Source organism: Pseudorca crassidens, chromosome 10, assembly GCF_039906515.1.
Source record: "Pseudorca crassidens isolate mPseCra1 chromosome 10, mPseCra1.hap1, whole genome shotgun sequence".
Classification (NCBI taxonomy): Eukaryota; Metazoa; Chordata; class Mammalia; order Artiodactyla; family Delphinidae; genus Pseudorca; species Pseudorca crassidens.
The window spans coordinates 25723272-25741587 of record NC_090305.1 but is presented as its reverse complement, the minus strand read 5'-3'; the positions used below and the strand labels follow the sequence as shown (position 1 = coordinate 25741587).

Below are 18316 nucleotides of genomic sequence, written 5' to 3'. Positions count from 1 at the left end.
ATCCAGCATCTCATTTAATCCTCGTGTGAGGTCTTGGGATCCCCATTTTAGAGCTGAATCACCCAGCTAGTGATGGGAAGCCAGGATTTGAGTGCAGGCCTCTGCAGCATCAGGGCCTGAGTTTTCGACCCTTTATGTACCATAACCTCTGGAAAGAAGATGACCACTGTAGTTGCTTGCTTTATAAACCAGGTGTTGCCAGGATGGATCAGGTGATATTTGTAAGCTCAGGAAGAAGCCATTCCTAACCATCCTTCATCCTAAGTGTCCCATGTGCTCCCACGGAAGGATTTTTAGATCTGACACCAGAGCTTAGGAAGCCAACCCTGGGAGAGGAGAGACGCCAGATGAGAGCGTTATAGCCAAGGCCAGGGCCGGGTGCCAGCGAGATTGTCTGATGCTGCTGAACAGGTAGAGGAGAACCCGATGCCAGAACCCAGAGGGAACTGTAGTGCCCGGGCACAAAGGCTTCGTGACACCTTTCATGTCTGTGAGGAGAGAGAAGAATGACACTTCACTTGGGTGCAGGTAGTCCTGGGGGAGCGGGGATGCTGCTCAGACGGCCACCTGGGAACACCTTCCTGGTTGGGGATGTCAGGCAGAGACCTAAGGGAAGCAGCCCCATGGGGGCTTTGCCCAGGCTGGGCTGACACACATCCTGATGCACACACGTGGTTGTGTCTGGTGACGCAGACAGACACGACTGTTTGGGCTTCTGTCGTTTCTTCTTCTCCCTCTATCAGCAGCATTGCACTCAAAGTCCTTGATCCCAGTCAGCCTGATTAGGGTCGTCACAATCCCTGGGCCCTGCCTGTGCCTCCTGGGGCCCCCTGGTGGATGCACCAACGTTAAAGGAACCAGTGGAGGCCGAAAATGGGGCAGCTGTGGTGGTGCAGAGGGGAAGGCGGGGGACAGTGGATTTTTTTCCAACAGAATTTACAGAGCGCTGTCCTGAATCTCTCTTGCCCCCCTGGGTGAATGACTTACCATGACAGCTCTGACCCTGGAATGGACTTTGAGGGGAGGGCAAAATAAAAGGTTGGCCGCCTCCTTCGATTTCCATTTGGAGCACTCCGCAACTCTCCAGGGCATTGAGAAGGCAACACACTTGGAGTTTTCCCAGAAGAATGTGGGCTGTGGCCTTAGCAAAAGGTGTTTACTCCCTTGGAGGTGGGATTTTTATTGCTAGTTTCAACATCAAGGAGGTGTGAACGTTACATACAAATCCTGACAATCAATACCACCTGAGGAAGGCCAGAAAGGGGTTGCACAGGTCACTGCTTCTCAAAGTTCAGAGGCACAGTTTGGAAACAGCTGGGAATCTCGTGAAAATGCAGATTCTCAACCAGTAGTTCTGGGGTGGGGCCCGGGAGTCTGTGTTTCCGACGTGTCCCTGAGGCTTGTCCTCTGGATTAAGAAATACTCCTGTACCGTCCTGGCATTCTCCTCCACACACACCACCCCCGCCAAAAACCTAAAATAAAACCGGGGAATTGCATTTCCTGGAAGTGTCTTACATGACCCCAAATAACTGGGAAAGGACTGCCGTACGGTATTTAGGGTTTTAACTGTCCCCTCTGCTCCCGCCCACCAAGAATGGTCTTACACTAGAGCAGGTCAGAGAGTAGTGCAAAGGATGAAGACGATTTCATGGACAGTCTCCGGCAATCTTAAAGAAAAAACAGAAACAACAGTATTAAAACTACCAGATTTTGCTCTAAAATACATTCTTAAAGGTGGCTTGGACTGATATATAAGCATAACAATGACTAGAAAACATGGTTAAAGGCAAATTTGATTCTCTGTGCTTTTCTGTATTTCCCAAATCTTCTACAAACGAACGTATGTTGCTTTCTTTTTTTTTTTTTTTAAAGGCTACGCTTGAAACATTCTGGACTGTGGAAGTGCACAGGCCTTTTCCCTGGTACTGGGAACTAGAATGGAATCTTTAACATTCAAGAGCTGATACTGTCTAGACAGGTACATTCTGCAGATAACTGAACCTTTGGGGATGGAGGGAGGGCTAGGATCTTCTGGTGTTGAGGAGATCAAGCTGGCAAGGCAGGTGGGCGTTGAGCCACCATTTGGCATTGAAGGAGGCAGGGAGACAGCGCGTGGGGAGCACCCAGCCTCTGCCTCCTGAGGTCATGCTGACTGCTTGTGGCCCAAGGTCTGATTTATTTTAGTTTCTATGTCTGTGAGCAAGGCCAGTTTGCATAAATGATGGTCTGGCATTTTGATCCATGTTTACAAATCAATGAGCAGACTACCAAAATCAATGAACTGTGATCGTGCGCATTTTATAGATGAGAAAAGGCAGGTTGGGTAGGGAGGTTGGAGAGGGTAGAATTAATCACGGAAATGGAAACTTCATAACTCAGTTTCCCTTCCAAGGCATTTCCTTTCCTTCAGGGATTCCCAATCTTTGGAAGAGATAGTGCACGTAACTCTGGATAAACACAGTCCTCTCCTTATCAGCAGGGTGCTTTGTACACAGTAGATACTCATTTTTAAAAAATACCCTAATGTTTCTTTCATAATGGTCTGAGCATAAAGCACAGAGCAATTTTAGGAAATTGCCATCTTTTCCCACTGGTAGCAACAAGCTTTGCAGAGAGGTTTACATACGCAGTCACCAATACCTATTTGTTAAACAGAATAAAAGAATATTTAAGAGACAAGATTTAGGAGGTCTGAAAAAACAAAATGGATTGCGAAACGGGAAAAGAGCTGGCTCTAAAATGTAGCAATGTTCTTTTATGTTTACACATATAAGATGGCTTTATAGGTTTCACACATGTAATTTCTAATGTTTGAGAAAATAAAATTATAGGAGGGCTGCCTTCTCAGGTCCCTCAACCCTCTGTTCAGGAATGAAGACTGGCCTTCTGTTACCAACTTGGCCGATCTCTCTGCTGCTTTCTTGCCAGGCCTACTCAGATTTGAATACCCTTCATCCTGCAAAGGTCAATGTAAGTGACATTTGCTCTTTTGTCTCCAAAGGTCAATATAAGTGACATTTGCTCTTTTGTCTCCAGTCTTCATTCCTCTGGGTCCTTTGTTGACCTAGACCCCCGACCCTGCCAATCAGTTGTCCCTTATTTTCATGGCTTCCTCTAGAAAAAGGAAAAACTCCTTTATAGGCAGGTATGAACAACTGATAAGTTTAGAGTAGCCCAGAGAGGTTGCATTCCAGGCCAAACTCTGAGCAGAACAATTTGTCTCCTAAGGCTCTCCTTGACTATTTTTGATCCTCTGTTTTTAGTGTCAGGGTGTCTCTGGTCTCCAGAGCACATCTCTGAGGCTCTCTATTACCTCAGGGAAGGCTCCCGACCTGCAGACTCACCCTGACCCCCATACCTCTCCCCCTCTCACCATCCTATCTGAACTTACCCAACCTTGCCCCAGCCTTCAGCATCTTTGTCATAAGTTGACCAAATGTACCAACAGGCCCCTTAATAGTGAGAATTAAAGACAAGTGCATTTTTGAGATGATAGACCTTCAAATCACCCAATGTAAGCAACCCTGCCATTGGGTCCATGGGCCCCATAAAGATTGATGACAGATAAGTGAAGCTGGGGCCTACGTGATCTTCCCTCAATTGCACAGCACCTTCCTCTGGCCCTATGGACATCGGTGACTCACCAGGAGCGTCAGAGGACCAAATTGCTCCCTAAGTAAAGCAGATAAGAAGAAACACAAGGTGGTATTTGCTGGGGTGAATCATTGCCCTTTCAGCATGTTTGAACTGTCTACTTCTGATCCAAGGTCCCTGGATGAGCAAATTGATATATGACCAGTTAGATTCTCCCTGCAGTGGATTCAGCACATGCCCAAAGCCTCTGTCATAATGCTGTGCACTCCCTGACCGACCGCCTTGCTAATGGTAACTGGGCTCTGCACCATACGTACCAGGCTGGGAGAACCAGAAGACCAGATGTGGGCCCAGGTGCCCCTTTCCCCTGGCAAGAACCAGCCCCGAGTTCCCACAGTTTGCCATATCTTACCACTGTCCTACATCAAGCTCCATAATTTATTATGGAAAGCACTCTGCAGTAGAGAAAAGCAGATGGGAAGACGCTCAGAAATCCCACTGTGCTAGCACCAGCAACTAATGAGAACAGTTACTGTCATTTGCTGTCAGAGGCAGCATGAGCTGGAGTTCTCAGACCCAAGTCAAGCAAATAAGAACTTGAGAAGGAAACTCTTATAAGCAGAGGAGAAGTCTGCCACTGTTGTTACACCAGGCTGCGGTGGTTATCTGGGTTGGAACTGCAAGACCCCCAGTTGAGAGTATAGTTTGGAGGCCTGGTCAGGAGTCTGAGCTATGGTGGGCCACACAGACCCTGGAACTTTCCAGGGGATCTTCCTCACCAACAGTCCCCCAGTGTGACACATTCTTTCTTTTCTTTTTTATTTAATTAATTTATGGCTGCATTGGGTCTTTGTTGCAGTCGCAGGCTTCTCATTGCGGTGGCTTCTCTCGTTGCGGAACACAGGCTCTAGGCATGCAGGCTTCAGTAGTTGTGGCACATGGGCTCAGTAGTTGTGGCTCGCGGGCTCTAGAGTGCAGGCTTAGTAGTTGTGGCACACGGGCTTAGTTGCTCCACGGCATGTGGGATCTTCCCAGACCAGGGCTCGAACCCGTGTCCCCTGCATTGGCAGGCAGATTCTTAACCACTGCAGCACCAGGGAAGCCCCTGACACATTCTTAGCTCACTGTCAGTAATGGGTCTCTCAGTCTAACTGAGGATGTTGGATTGGGGCAACTGGAGAAATATCAATACATTCCTGGTGTGTGTGTGTGTGTCTGTGTGTCTGTGTGTGTCTGTGTGTGTGTGTGTTGGGGATGGGGCTTACCACGTACTTTCTGATCGGAGAGCAAATGTGATTGAACCGAAAAAGGCTCTAGGTAAGGCAAGTTACAGGCAAACATAAACATTACCAGTTTACTTCTTAAATATTTATCAGCCTAAACTTTTTTTTAATATTTATTTATTTATTTGGCTGTGCTGGGTCTTAGTTGCCTCATGTGGGATCTTTTAGTTGCGGCGTGTGGGCTCTTAGCTGCAGCACGTGGGATCTAGTTCCCTGACCAGGCATCACACCTGGGCCCCCTGCATCAGGAGCTCGGAGTCTCAACCACGGGCCCACCAGAGAAGTCCCCAAACGTGCTTATCTGGAGAGGCCATATATAACATAGCAGTGAAACTCACAGGCTTTGGCATCAGACAGCTCTGAATGTGAATTCCAGCTATACTCACTGTGTGGTCTTGGGCAAGTTACCTAACTTTTCTAGGTCTCAGTTCCCTTATCAGTAAGACGGAGATGATGATAACAAGAGTACCCTCCAAATAGAGTTATTCTGAGGGCTGAATGAGCTAATGCAGTCAAAGTGGTAGAACGGTACACTATTTAATAAATGTTCAATACATGTCAACTATAATCCTGGGAATGTGAAAGCTCACCATTTTTGGTAAAAGTCAAGTTTATTTAAGTCTAATTTATGTACGATAATTGCCCCATTTGGTGTACATTTCTGAGTTTTAACAAGCACATACAATCATGTAACCACCACCACAATCAAGATGCATCACCCCCCAAAGTTCCTCTGTGCCCCTTTGTCATCACCTCCTCTCCCCACCCCTAACCCCAGGCAACCACTGATCTGTTTTCTGTCCCTATAGTTTTGCCTTTTCCTGAATGTCATATAAATGGAACCATACAGTATGTAGGAGAAAACTCATCATGTTTAAAGGTTGGCATATACTTGACATCCAATACATTTCTAAGTAGATTTAAAGAACCAAGATACAATTTTCATTCCAAATCAGATGATATGTTTCCCATTGACTTATAGAAGAGGTACAATTTTCTCAAATGCCTCCCGAGTAGTTCCTTTATGGGTAAGTGGGTTTTTCTCATACACTGTCTATCAGTCATTAAGTCTGAGTCTTGAGTCTGGGGTTGGCAAGGAGATCTCAGGTATTCAGAAAGGGGAAGCACAAGTTCCCCTTCTTACCTGAATGGATAAAGGGAGGAGGAGAGAGTCATGTGAGGCAGGAAGTGAGTCACATGGCTCTCCATCTCTCCATTTTAGGGGAGGTCTGGGGAGCTGTGGAGAGGAATGCCAAGGGCAGGGGCATTTCATTTATTTGTTTCAATTCATGGCTTGGACACCGGGATGAGGTTGCCTTGCAACCTCCCTGCCCCAAACCTTGGAGGTAACCACTCCTCAGTAAGCCTGGTAGCACCACAACTATTTCAGTTCCCATGTGGCATGGAGGGGCCCCAGAAGTCCCCTTGTGGAGGGGAAGGAGAAGAAGCAGCTGAGTTAAGAGTGGCCCACTGTGACCAGGGGAGGTGACCCTAGAGCAGGGATCATGGGCTAATCCCCTGATCAGGGGCTGGACAGAGGACATGGCTTGGAGGGTTTAACACCAACAAGAGGCTGCAGAAGCCAGGCAGCCAGGAATCAGCCCCAAACCCTGGCCAAGAGGCCATATGTTGAGTGCATCTGCAGTCCACTTGGCTGTATGCAAAGGTCAGCAGGGAGGGGCGATGGGCAATGGTGGGGATCGAGCACCAGGGACACTTCTGGATTGTAGAACCCCTCTACCCTAGTCCCATGATGACTCAGTCAGCACATCCCTCCCCGCAATCCCATCTCGGGGAAACAAAGGTGAGGGCAACAAAATCGGAAAGCCTAAGCATTTTCCTTCAATTATTGTTTGCATTATTGCAGCAGACTAAGGTGAGTCAGTAGGCGAGAGCTTGAGAGGAAGTCAAAAGTTGTTTTCTCAGCTAACTTGAGCATAATGTGTATAAATCTCCAGCCCCGGTGCACTCCCATTACAACTTCACAGCCACTTTATCTTAATTTCTGATCTATTACCTCTTGACAGTAGCCTCTAAAACTGCAGCTTTAAGAATCATGGTCTCGCAACCATAGTCCAACAGTGCAACTCATTTCTCTGCAAATAATGATTTTTAAAAGTTTGTTACTCAGGGCTTCCCTGGTGGTACAGTGGTTAAGAATCCACCTGCCAATGCAGGGGACATGGGTTCGAGCCCTGGTCCGGGAAGATCCCACATGCAGTGCAGCAACTAAGCCCGTGTGCCACAACTACTGAGCCTGCGCTCTAGAGCCCGCGAGCTACAACTACTGAAGCCCGCGGGCCTAGAGCCTGTGCTCTACAAGAGAAGCCACCGCAATGAGAAGCCCGCGCACCGCAACGAAGACTAGCCCCTGCTCGCCGCAACTAGAGAAAGCCCGCACGCAGCGACGCAGACCCAATGCAACCAAAAATAAATAAATAAATAAATAAAAAGTTTGTTACTCAAATAGGCAGTCTGTAACCTGTCTTTAAGTTCAGGATTTCACCATCCATATTTCTTCAATGAGCCCTCTCCTTTTCTCTCTGGATACACACAAAGGTACATCATGCCTTTAGATGCATTTCGGCATTTCACAAAGCAATATGAGTTTTTCATAATGAGCAACTGAAATGGGATTTGGCTGCTAGGAGATTAAGAAAATGATTATAAATAACAGGAAAAAAATGTCCTTTACTTGAGAGCAAATAAACTTCACTTTTTAAAGTTATTTATTTAATTTTATTTATTTTTGGCTGCATTGGGTCTTCGTCACCGCACGCGGGCTTTCTCTAGTTGCGGCGAGCAGGGGCTACTCTTCGTTGCGGTGCACGGGCTTATTGCTGTGGCTTCTCTTGTTGTGGAGCATGGGCTCTAGGCGCACGGGCTTCAGTAGTTGCGGCATGCGGGCTCAGCAGTTGTGGTGCATGGGCTTAGTTGCTCCACAGCATGTGGGATCTTCCCAGACCAGGGCTCGAACCCATGTCCCCTGCATTGGCAGGTGGATTCTTTTTTGTTGTTGTTTAAGAAAAAAAATTTATTATTATTTTTTTTACATCTTTATTGGAGTATAATTGCTTTACAATGGTGTGTTAGTTTCTGCTTTATAACAAAGTGAATCAGTTATACATATACATATGTCCCCATATCTCTTCCCTCTTGCGTCTCCCTCCCTCCCACCCTCCCTATCCCACCCCTCTAGGTGGTCACAAAGCACCGAGCTGATCTCCCTGTGCTATGCGGCTGCTTCCCACTAGCTATCTATTTTACGTTTGGTAGTGTATATATGTCCATGCCACTCTCTTGCTTTGTCACAGCTTACCCTTCCCCCTCCCCATATCCTCAAGTCCATTCTCTAGTAGGTCTGTGTCTTTATTCCTGTCTTACCCCTAGGTTCTTCATGACAGTTTTTCTTTTCTTAGATTCCATATATATGTGTTAGCATACGGTATTTGTCTTTCTCTTTCTGACTTACTTCACTCTGTATGACAGGCTCTAGGTCCACCCACCTCATTACAAATAGCTCAATCTCACTTCTTTTTATGGCTGAGTAATATTCCATTGTATAAATGTGCCACATCTTCTTTATCCATTCATCCGATGATGGACACTTAGGTTGTTTCCATCTCCGGGCTATTGTAACTAGAGCTGCAATGAACATTTTGGTACATGACTCTTTTTGAATTAGGTTTTCTCAGGGTATATGCCCAGTAGTGGGATTGCTGGGTCATATGGTAGTTCTATTTGTAGTTTTATAAGGAACCTCCATACTGTTCTCCATAGCGGCTGTACCAATTCACATTCCCACCAGCAGCGCAAGAGTGTTCCTTTTCTCCACACCCTCTCCAGCATTTATTTTTTGTAGATTTTTTGATGATGGCCATTCTGACTGGTGTGAGATGATATCTCATTGTAGTTTTGATTTGCATTTCTCTAATGATTAATGATGTTGAGCATTCTTTCATGTGTTTGTTGGCAGTCTGTATATCTTCTTTGGAGAAATGTCTATTTAGGTCTTCTGCCCATTTTTGGATTGGGTTGTTTGTTTTTCTGTTATTGAGCTGCATGAGCTGCTTATAAATTTTGGAGATTAATCCTTTGTCAGTTGCTTCATTTGCAAATATTTTCTCCCATTCTGAGGGTTGTCTTTTGGTCTTGTTTATGGTTTCCTTTGCTGTGCAAAAGCTTTTAAGTTTCATTAGGTCCCATTTGTTTATTTTTGGTTTATTTCCATTTCTCTAGGAGGTGGGTCAAAAAGGATCTTGCTGTGATTTATGTCATAGAGTGTTCTGCCTATGTTTTCCTCTAAGAGTTTGATAGTTTCTGGCCTTACATTTAGGTCTTTAATCCATTTTGAGCTTATTTTTGTGTATGGTGTTAGGGAGTGATCTAATCTCATACTTTTACATGTAGCTGTCCAGTTTTCCCAGCACCACTTATTGAAGAGGCTGTCCTTTCTCCACTGTACATTCCTGCCTCCTTTATCAAAGATAAGGTGACCATATGTGCGTGGGTTTATCTCTGGGCTTTCTATCCTGTTCCATTGATCTATATTTCTGGCAGGCGGATTCTTAACCACTGTGCCACCACGGAAGCCCAAGGGCAAAGAAACTTTAAATGTTGCATGTTACAGTGCCACGGTGATCAAGTAATTAGTAGTTCCTATTGAAATAAGCTTAACCCAGGGAAACGCAATAGGCAATTATATTTTCCATGTGAAACTGAGCAGGAAAAAATATGAGATTTAAGAAGGTGGAAAAGGAACTTCTTTGTACACCTCTATTAAAATCAGATGTTGGAACCCAAATGCACTTTAAAGTATATCATTATTTTATTATTATTATTTATTTTTGCATCCTTTTATTACTTTGAAGCAAGGAAATCAATCTAGGGAAAAGGTGAGAGTTGGCATCTTGAAATGCAGTGGGAAATTATAAACTATGAGAGCTATTGATAAAGCTGGTATTTATAGCTCCATCAAGGATTTTATATTATTTACATCTAGACTATATACACAATCAATGCCCACTAATCCATTCCAGGTAATTAGTGCTGTTTCCATTTTCAAAGTCACACAAGACTCTTCTTGCAGCCAAATACACGAGACAGAGATGCTTTGAGAGGGTCACTTGGATCAAGATTTAAAATACAACCATTTACAATAAAGGCCTTCCAAGCCAGACTGTTCATTTTGACATAAATTGGATCCAAACTGGCATCACTGAGGATGTATTTCTGGTATTCATCTACAAACACAAATTCTCGTGAGTGATGTCAGATAGGATCTGGGCATATAAGATGTCCATTGACCTGGTGAATTTCTGATCCTGAAAACTCTGGAAGAGTTTTCCCCCAAATCCCACCTTCAGATTCTGTAGCCGGGAGAAACAAACAGGAAACATTAGCAAACAAACAGGAAGCATTAGCAATTGTCTTTGACTTAGCACCTCAGTTCATTCCCCCAAGTCTGAAGTTCCCCTTTTTTTGGTGAGGTCTTCAGTTTCATACATTCATGTACTGATTTATTCATTTATTTGTCTTATTAGTTATTTACTGCTGTGTAACAAATTACGCCCCGAGACTTAGTAGCTTAAAACTACATGCATTTATGACCTCTTGATTTCTGAGGGTCAAGAGTCTGGCGTGGCTTAGCTGGGTCCTCTGCTTCAAGGTCTCCCCACAAGCCTGTAATCAAGGCGTCGGCCAGGGCTGGGAGTCTCCAGTCAGGAAGCATCCACTTCCAAGCTCGTGTGGTTGTGGGGAGGATTCAGTTCCTTGCAGGATGTTGGACTGGACCTCAGCTCCTCCTGAGGCCTCCCTCAGTTCCTTGCGACATGACCGTTTCCAACATGGCAGCTTGCTTCATCAAAGCATGTAAGCTGAGGAGGTAACTAGCAAGATGGAAGTTACACTCTTTTATATCTCACTTTTATAATGGAAGTGAGATACCCTCAACATTGCCATATCCCATGGTCTAGAAGCAAGTTTCTCAAGGTAAGGAGAATACACAAGGCTGTGAGTACTAGCAGGTGGGGATATTTGGGGGCCATCTCGGAGGTTGCCAATCACATGTGTTAAGAATTTGTTGAGCCCCTCTTAGCTTCATGACCCTGTGCCAGGTGCCGGGGATATAGTGACGACCACCCTTCTCTCATCACAACTCACAACCTATCTGGGGGAAAGGGAACAGGCATTCAATAGATTATTGCAATTGGTGATAAACACACTAAGTTAGAAATACAGGGAATAAAAGCTCCAATCTGGTCTAGGTTGAGGGAGGTAGGATGTCAGGCAGGGACATTTCAGTGGAGACTTAAAGAAGGACTGGCCCAGGACAGAGAAGGAAGGAAGTTTACCAGGCAGAGGAAACAGCCTGTGCAAAGATCCTGAGGCAGGAAAGACTGTGTTGTATTTGAGGGAAGAGTGGCTGCAGTGTCGAGAGAACAGGAACAGCAAGAGAAGGAAGTGAGGCCTTGTCTGCTGTCTTAAGGATTCTGGCCCATGGCCAGTGACCTTCTCAAGGAGGCCCTTGAGAAGTGACCTGGAGACCCCTTTGGCCACTTTTCTCTTCCTGAGGTCTTCTCTCTACTGGCCTGCAGTCAGTCTTGAGGCTGTGACCATGCTCAGATGCACCTGAGTGCCTCATTCCTCTTTATCTTGTGATGATATCCTGCTGATATCCCATATAGACCCAAAAGCTCTTCCTCCTCCCACCTATAGGATTTTTCTAGAGGTTTTCAAGCAAAACCAGATGTAGACCCCTAATATGTAAAACAGACAAAAGCAGAACCACTCAGATCACAGACAGTTACAGGAGGAGAAGGTGCCCTTGGGAACACCTTTCCCCACATTCCCACAAGGGTTCCCAAGACACCTCTCTGGGGCTCTAGGACTCTGACAATCCTAGTTGGAGAAACATGTCCCTCAGCCACAACTTTGCCAAGTATTATTCCCAAGGACTCATTCTTTCAATAAACCTTTACTGAACCCTTACAGTGTATCAGGCATGAGGGAGGCACTGAGCATATGAAGGAAGGTGATTAAGACAGTCTCCTCCCTCCGTGAACTCACTAAGGAGGGATTCACGTGGGTGAATGACTCATCGCATTGCATTACATGTGATGTGCAATTACAGAGGGTAAGGCAGGGAACCACGGTGGCTCAAAGGGGACACACGCAGAAAAGACTTCAGGAGTAGATGAAGCTTGAGTGAAGAGGAGTTTGCAGGTGAACAAGAGGCCTGGCGATACCTGTCTCTGAGGATTTGCCCTTGAAATCACTCCCTTCCCCCTGTACCTCTCAGATCTCACCATCTAGATGGGGTACCCCCTCTCACTAGGCTAAAAGAAAAGCCCTAGGCTTGCAGTAGAAAGGCCTTGAGTGAGCTCCCAGGTCCTATAACAACCATGGTGTAAGTTCATATTGGGTTTTAATTTCGCACAGCTCCTGGACTGAGATAGAAGTTGAGCAACTTTACATAGTTGAAGACCCCAAACTGTCCTTCCAAACTTCTCAGTAGAGGGACTGAGCAGGGAACACTGGGTATCCCACCTTAGAGCATTTCTTCCCAACCAAGGCCCTTTCAGAAGGGGCAGTGGACCTCCTGTCTGCTGTCAGAGTCTTAGACTGGGGTCACTCATCAGGTCGAGCATGTTCTGTTGGCTTCTGGGGTTCTCCCTGATGGGCCTTGACAGTCCAGAATTCTAGGGAGAGCTGCCTTCCATTTGCTAAGTAACTATGCAGAGATTTGACTAATCATTCCTAACAACAACTAAAAGCTCGTACCAGTCCTAAAACAGTAAATTCAGTAAATTTAAAGTCTTAAAATAGTAAAGGATGCAATATGCATTGCATACTGCATAGCCTCAGTATGCTGACGCTATGTGATATCAGAACAACTGGTCATTCAGAGGAAAAGCCTTCAGGTCCGGATGCTGGGCTGTGCAAGCCAGGCAGTCTGTTGTTTAATTGTTTTATCTCTGGTGACTCATACATCTTTAGCTTAGCCTCAGGCCAGGTTTGGGTAATAACAGCAAAAGAGTCCAGCTCAACTCTCTCCTCCTCCCAAGATCTTCCTTCCAACAGAAAAATAAGCTCTGTCTTTGTCCTACAAACTCAAACTACCTTTGGATTTTTCCACACATTGTAAGGTCCTAGCATATTCTCTTGGGCCACCTACACCTCTTACCTTGTTTTTATAATGTTGATTACAATTTTATACTGTTTTTTTTCTCAGGGGATGCCTTTGACTACCAGAGTAGATGGTAAGCTCCTTTCAGGCTCAGGGAATGCTTTCCCCATATTGGAAGTTATGGCTCTTTGCCATTTCCACTAGACTTAGAACAGTGTCAGGCAAGTAGGCACTCTATAAATATTTGTGTGTGAATGAATAACCATGGCCTGCCCTGTGTATTACGCAGCCAGTTTCCCTGACATGAGGGGACCCAGCCGGGGCATTTGTGAGAAAAGGAGGCAGTCTGGGAGGGCTGCAGGTGGTTCACAGCTGGCAGGCAACGTCCACAGACGCCTGGTCAAATACATGTGAAAATTAACATCTTTATGCCTCAAAAAAAAAAAAAAAAAAGACAGAAAGAAAGAAAAAGAAACGCCCCTAATTGAACCTATATCGAGTGTGATTGCCATTTACTTAATCCCAGTTTGGACTACACATCACCAGGCTTCACTTGCACCCTTTCCTTTAGTTATAAGTTAGCTATTTTTACCACATTTCACTTCTTTACCCTAGAAAGCATTTCCTGAAAACAGCCCACCGGAGGATTCTGCTAAGAGCAGTGAGTGGTTTTATTTCCTTTTCCTTCCAACTTTTGCCATTTACTAAGATGGCAGGCAGTTAAGAGTTTCATCTCCCTGAACCTTGGTGAAAAATTGAAGAGCACGTAACACAACCAGAGTATGACGATGTGCTTATTTAAAGACGGAATTTGCTTTTTAGTGCGAGCAAGGAGATGGCATGGTCTCCACCCTGGATAACGTGCTTCTGTTCTGAGGACAGCCTCTCCTGGCTTTATGATTGTGGGTGACTCACTCAACCATCTGGCAACTTTCTTCCTGCCATTAAAGGTGAGAAGGAGAGTGAGGATATTACGAATGGCTTCTCAGGCCTAAGGATATTATGAGAATGTAGTGCTTTATGTCCATCCCTTCTAGAAAAAAGATCCACAAAAAGTGTGCATTTCTGGACTCACTTTTTCCATAAACTGGATCCTCTTCCCGTCTCCTCTGTTTCTAGCAAAGGGACCATTTTCTACTTGACACCTTTCCAGAGGCAATCAGTCAAGTCTTATCAAGTCTTCCTTTCCAAAGCCTGTGCATTTGTCCTTTTTTATACACCTCATTCATTTACTTAGTGACAATTACTAAGCATCAGTGAAATCCAAACCGTTGTATTGGTTGCAGTGGATAAAAATAAGACTAAGAAGTGGACAGAAATAAGAAGAATTGGTTCTCGCCATTAAGAAGTTTACAAAGCTTCTGAAGCGTCACAGTTATCAAATATTTCTCAGGTATTTTCCTCACATGTGAGAAACTAAAGGTCCAATTTGAATCTCCTGCCTGAAATCTCATCTACTTTCTCTATCAAGCATTCCACTGGCCAAAATAAGATTCCTAAATAAACATTTTAATCATGTCATTTCATGGAGTTAAAACTTTCCCATAGCTCTTCACTGCTTACAGGATAAAGATCAAACTCTTAATTTAACTCAAGATCAAGAGCTTCTAAATTTGGAATTAACTTATTTTCTGATCTTTCTTCCCACAACTCCTCGTTATAAATTTTCTGCTCAGACAAATTGGTCAGATTATTATGCTAAAATTCTATGTCCAGTCTATTTATTCATCTAGTCAAGAATGAATTGGATATCTTCTGTGTGGCAGTGCTATGATAAAGGATGGTGTACAGTTTCTGCACTCAAAGAGCTTATTCTTTAGACAAGGATACAGCCAAATGAATTGACCATGACAATGACAGAAGGAACACTGGATGGAATTAAGCACTGGATGTGACGGGAGCACAGAACCACGGCTAATCCAGCATTGCTGAAGTCAAGGAACATCACTCAGAGAAAATGACATCTAAAGTGAGCAGTTAGGCAAGAAGTTGAAGAAAGTGTGTACCAGACAGAAAACGCAGTGTGTTCAATGGCCTGGTGATGAGAACAGGTTGGGTTTGAGTAACTTAGAGAATGTGAATCAGAATGGAATATGAAACAAGTGTGTGGTGTGTGTGGTGTGTGTAGGGAAATTGCAAGAGAGGCTGAAGAGGGAAGCAAGCCCAGATCACTGGAGATCTCATCAATGAGGCTAACAGGTTTAGGCTGGATGGGTTTGAAGCAGCAGATTCATCTAGAGAATGCTGTACCCGAGTCCCACAAATCCGAAGTGGAGTGCTTGGGAGCGTTAAGTAAGGTCTTCCTTTCTAGGATTATTGTTCATGATCTTGTTAAGATGTTTGATCAATTTCCCTGCATTAGTCCTAAAAGTATGAGAAATCCAACTGAGTCAGTCTTTGAGAATCCAAGCTCTTATAGGGCCTTAAGAGAATAATATAGGAGATTTGCCTAAATGAATACAGAGACTAGTCTATCATCTGGTGGTATTTCCTATCAAACTCTTGCCATAAAGATAATAGCTATCGCTGGTTGAGTGCTCACTACAAACTCATACACTCACATGACATTGAGTGAGATACCTACTACTACATCCATTTTAGTGATGAGAAAAGTGACTCCGTTTAAGCAACTGGCTCGAGGTCTTAGGGTTGCTTGTAAATATTTGTTTATTATGAACAAAGAAAGCTGGAATTTGAACCCAGAACTAGAACAGGTAATTTTAAGGTCTGTTTAGTTGAAATTTACTCTGTATTAATCAAAGATGTTTTAGGATATTTCCTCTCTGTCACCCTTCCTCATATGTCCAGGTGTATAGGCTGCTCTATGCTTTGCCTAGATTGGTAGGTATATAACAGATACACATGGCGTTGGATGAAGAAACAAGTAAAGGAAGGATGTACAGGGAAGAGGGTGAGGGGTGTTTTGGGGTGATTTGTACTGATGAGATACGGGTGAGCAGAATTTAAACCATGCAAAATGAGGAGGACTAATGCTTCCCCCACTGACTTCAACTCAGGCCCACACCTTATAGTAATAACCAGTTGGTTGGAGGGAAATTGCTTCTCTCCTATGGCCCATTTGGGAGGCGTGATGAATGGCTCCTTACATAAGGCTCCCTTGTATGGAAGAACACAAGTACACAGAACGGAGTCCTCCAAACACAGAGGCCCATGTCCAGGTTTTAAAAACCACCAACCAACCTGTACCCAGAAACAGCCGTTCATTTAGATGTGCAGGAACTGAACAACTTCAGAAATGTTCCAAGTCAAACCGCCCAGGGTAAAAAGCAAACAGCAGCAGCTTGCTTGCAGAGGTTTCCAGGAATCACCCTGCCCAATAAACAACGGCCCAGTCTGCTTGTTAACCAATTCCAGTCTGAGAAGATAACTCTGGGCCTCAACACTGTTTAACTATTTAACAATGGAAAAAACAATGAAAATGATCCAAGACCTTGAAAATAGGTTAGCAACTCAATGAGAAGTCAATATTTCAGTTGATATCCCGCTACTTACTATCTGCCCTAGGAAGCAAGTGCACAGATGCTTACCACAACATTGCTTGTGATTGGAAAAAACCCAGAAAACAACCTAAATATCCATTAATGGGAGAAGACCCTTTAATCATGGGTCATGATTAATGACCCATGTGTAGTCATGTTGTGGAATATCATACAAAGAGGAAAAGGAAGTACTAATGGGTACTAATAAGTACTCAGGCGGCTAAGTCTCCTTGTCAGTTGAGTGGAAAAAGTAAATTGCAGGATAATATGGACAGTTTGACAACCTTTAAGTATTAAAAAAGAGAAGGTAAAACTAACTTTGAGTAATGCTATATCTTTTCTGAGAGTAAATGTATTGGAAAAAGTTCTGGAAAGATACATAGCAAATGGATGAGTGATCACTTCTGGAGAGGAGAACAGGATAGGGGGTGAGGGCAAAGTGGGGTCTTCAGTTTTATTTATAATTTTTTTTTGTTTTTTTTTTTGTGGTACGCGGGCCTCTCACTGTTGTGGCCTCTCCCGTTGTGGAGCACAGACTCCGGAGCGCAGGCTCAGCTGCCATGGCGCACGGGCCCAACCGCTCCGCGGCACGCGGGATCCTCCCAGACCGGGGCACGAACCCGTGTCCCCCGCATCGGCAGGCGGACTCTCAACCACTGCGCCAACAGGGAAGCCCTATAATGTTTTTATAAGCAGATATATTCATGCATTTGTTGTATAATTATAAATTAGTATTAATTATAAAATATAAGTTCACTTGAAAGACAACAGGCTTTAGGGTTACTGAGGATCTCACTTAGCTATCTGCCAAATTCATGTAGGAAAAAGAAAACAAAAAATTCTTAAGGAAATTTAGACTTCTCAAGGAAGAATTTCCACTGGTGTTATTGAGACTAAGAAACCATGTTTTCCACTAGTTGGTGTTTTGAGACTACAAAACAGATAACCAAATGAAAGTGTTAAGACTTTCTTTCTGAAAACCTTTATTACTGGGACATACTTAATGAGTAAACTTAGAAGTAAGTAAGAACCAACCCCCCATAGAATAAAGTGAAATTGAGTAAATTATCCAGAGCTATGCTTAGTTTTCCAATATACGATTAATTATTGATTGGAGGACACTAATGCAAAAAATTATGTTCATAATAGCAGCAGCAGAGCATAAAGCATCCTAGAATACACAGGCATGATATGACCAAAACTTTATTAAGAAATATGTAAATGGAGAGGTAGATTATGTTGCTGGGTGAAAAAAAAAAAACAAACTGTTGGAAAGGATGAACAAATCCTTCTCAAATTAACTTACAAGATTAAGCCAATCCCATCAAAAAATCCCAATGGAATTTTGTTTTGTTGTTGGAATTTGAGGACATGATTCTAAAATTCACTTGAAAGAACAGAATGATGAGAAAAATTAAGATTTTTCTTGTTCCACTACATATTAAAGTATAACACAGAATGTCAGTTTTTTAAATGTTGTGGTATTGTTGTAAGAAAAGAAGAATTAATACAACAGAATAGAACTTCTGTCCTAAAACAGTTCTATCAATATATGTATGTGAGATAAATATCACAATCCAATGACAAAAGGAAAGATTATTCAACAGATGATATATATTTTTAATTGGCTATATGAAAAGAATGATAAAGCCAAGCCTAATTCCAGAAATTTTGGCCTCAAAATTTCCATATAACCATAAGACATACAATTTTTATTTGAAAATGTAGATTAAGATATAATTGATATTTAGAGAGAAGGACATTCTAAACATAAACAAAAAAGAGGTCATAAGAGGAAAGATTATGTTT

At 43.7% G+C, this 18316-nt stretch overlaps 1 protein-coding gene across 2 annotated transcripts in view; it reads right to left on the bottom strand.

Annotated features, from left to right (window-relative positions):
* TRAM2 (translocation associated membrane protein 2) overlaps positions 1-18316 on the bottom strand; it is a 150361-nt gene that overhangs the window by 89943 nt on the left and 42102 nt on the right. Inside the window, exons 2-3 of one of the 2 annotated variants that reach the window (XM_067752722.1) lie at positions 1607-1669; positions 141-488 (exon numbers count right to left, since the gene is read on the bottom strand). In XM_067752722.1, the coding sequence (XP_067608823.1) occupies positions 141-143 (3 nt within the window). In that variant the 5' untranslated portion in view covers positions 144-488; positions 1607-1669. The remainder of the gene's footprint in view (positions 1-140; positions 489-1606; positions 1670-18316) is intronic. The other variant, XM_067752723.1, reaches the window with a different exon arrangement.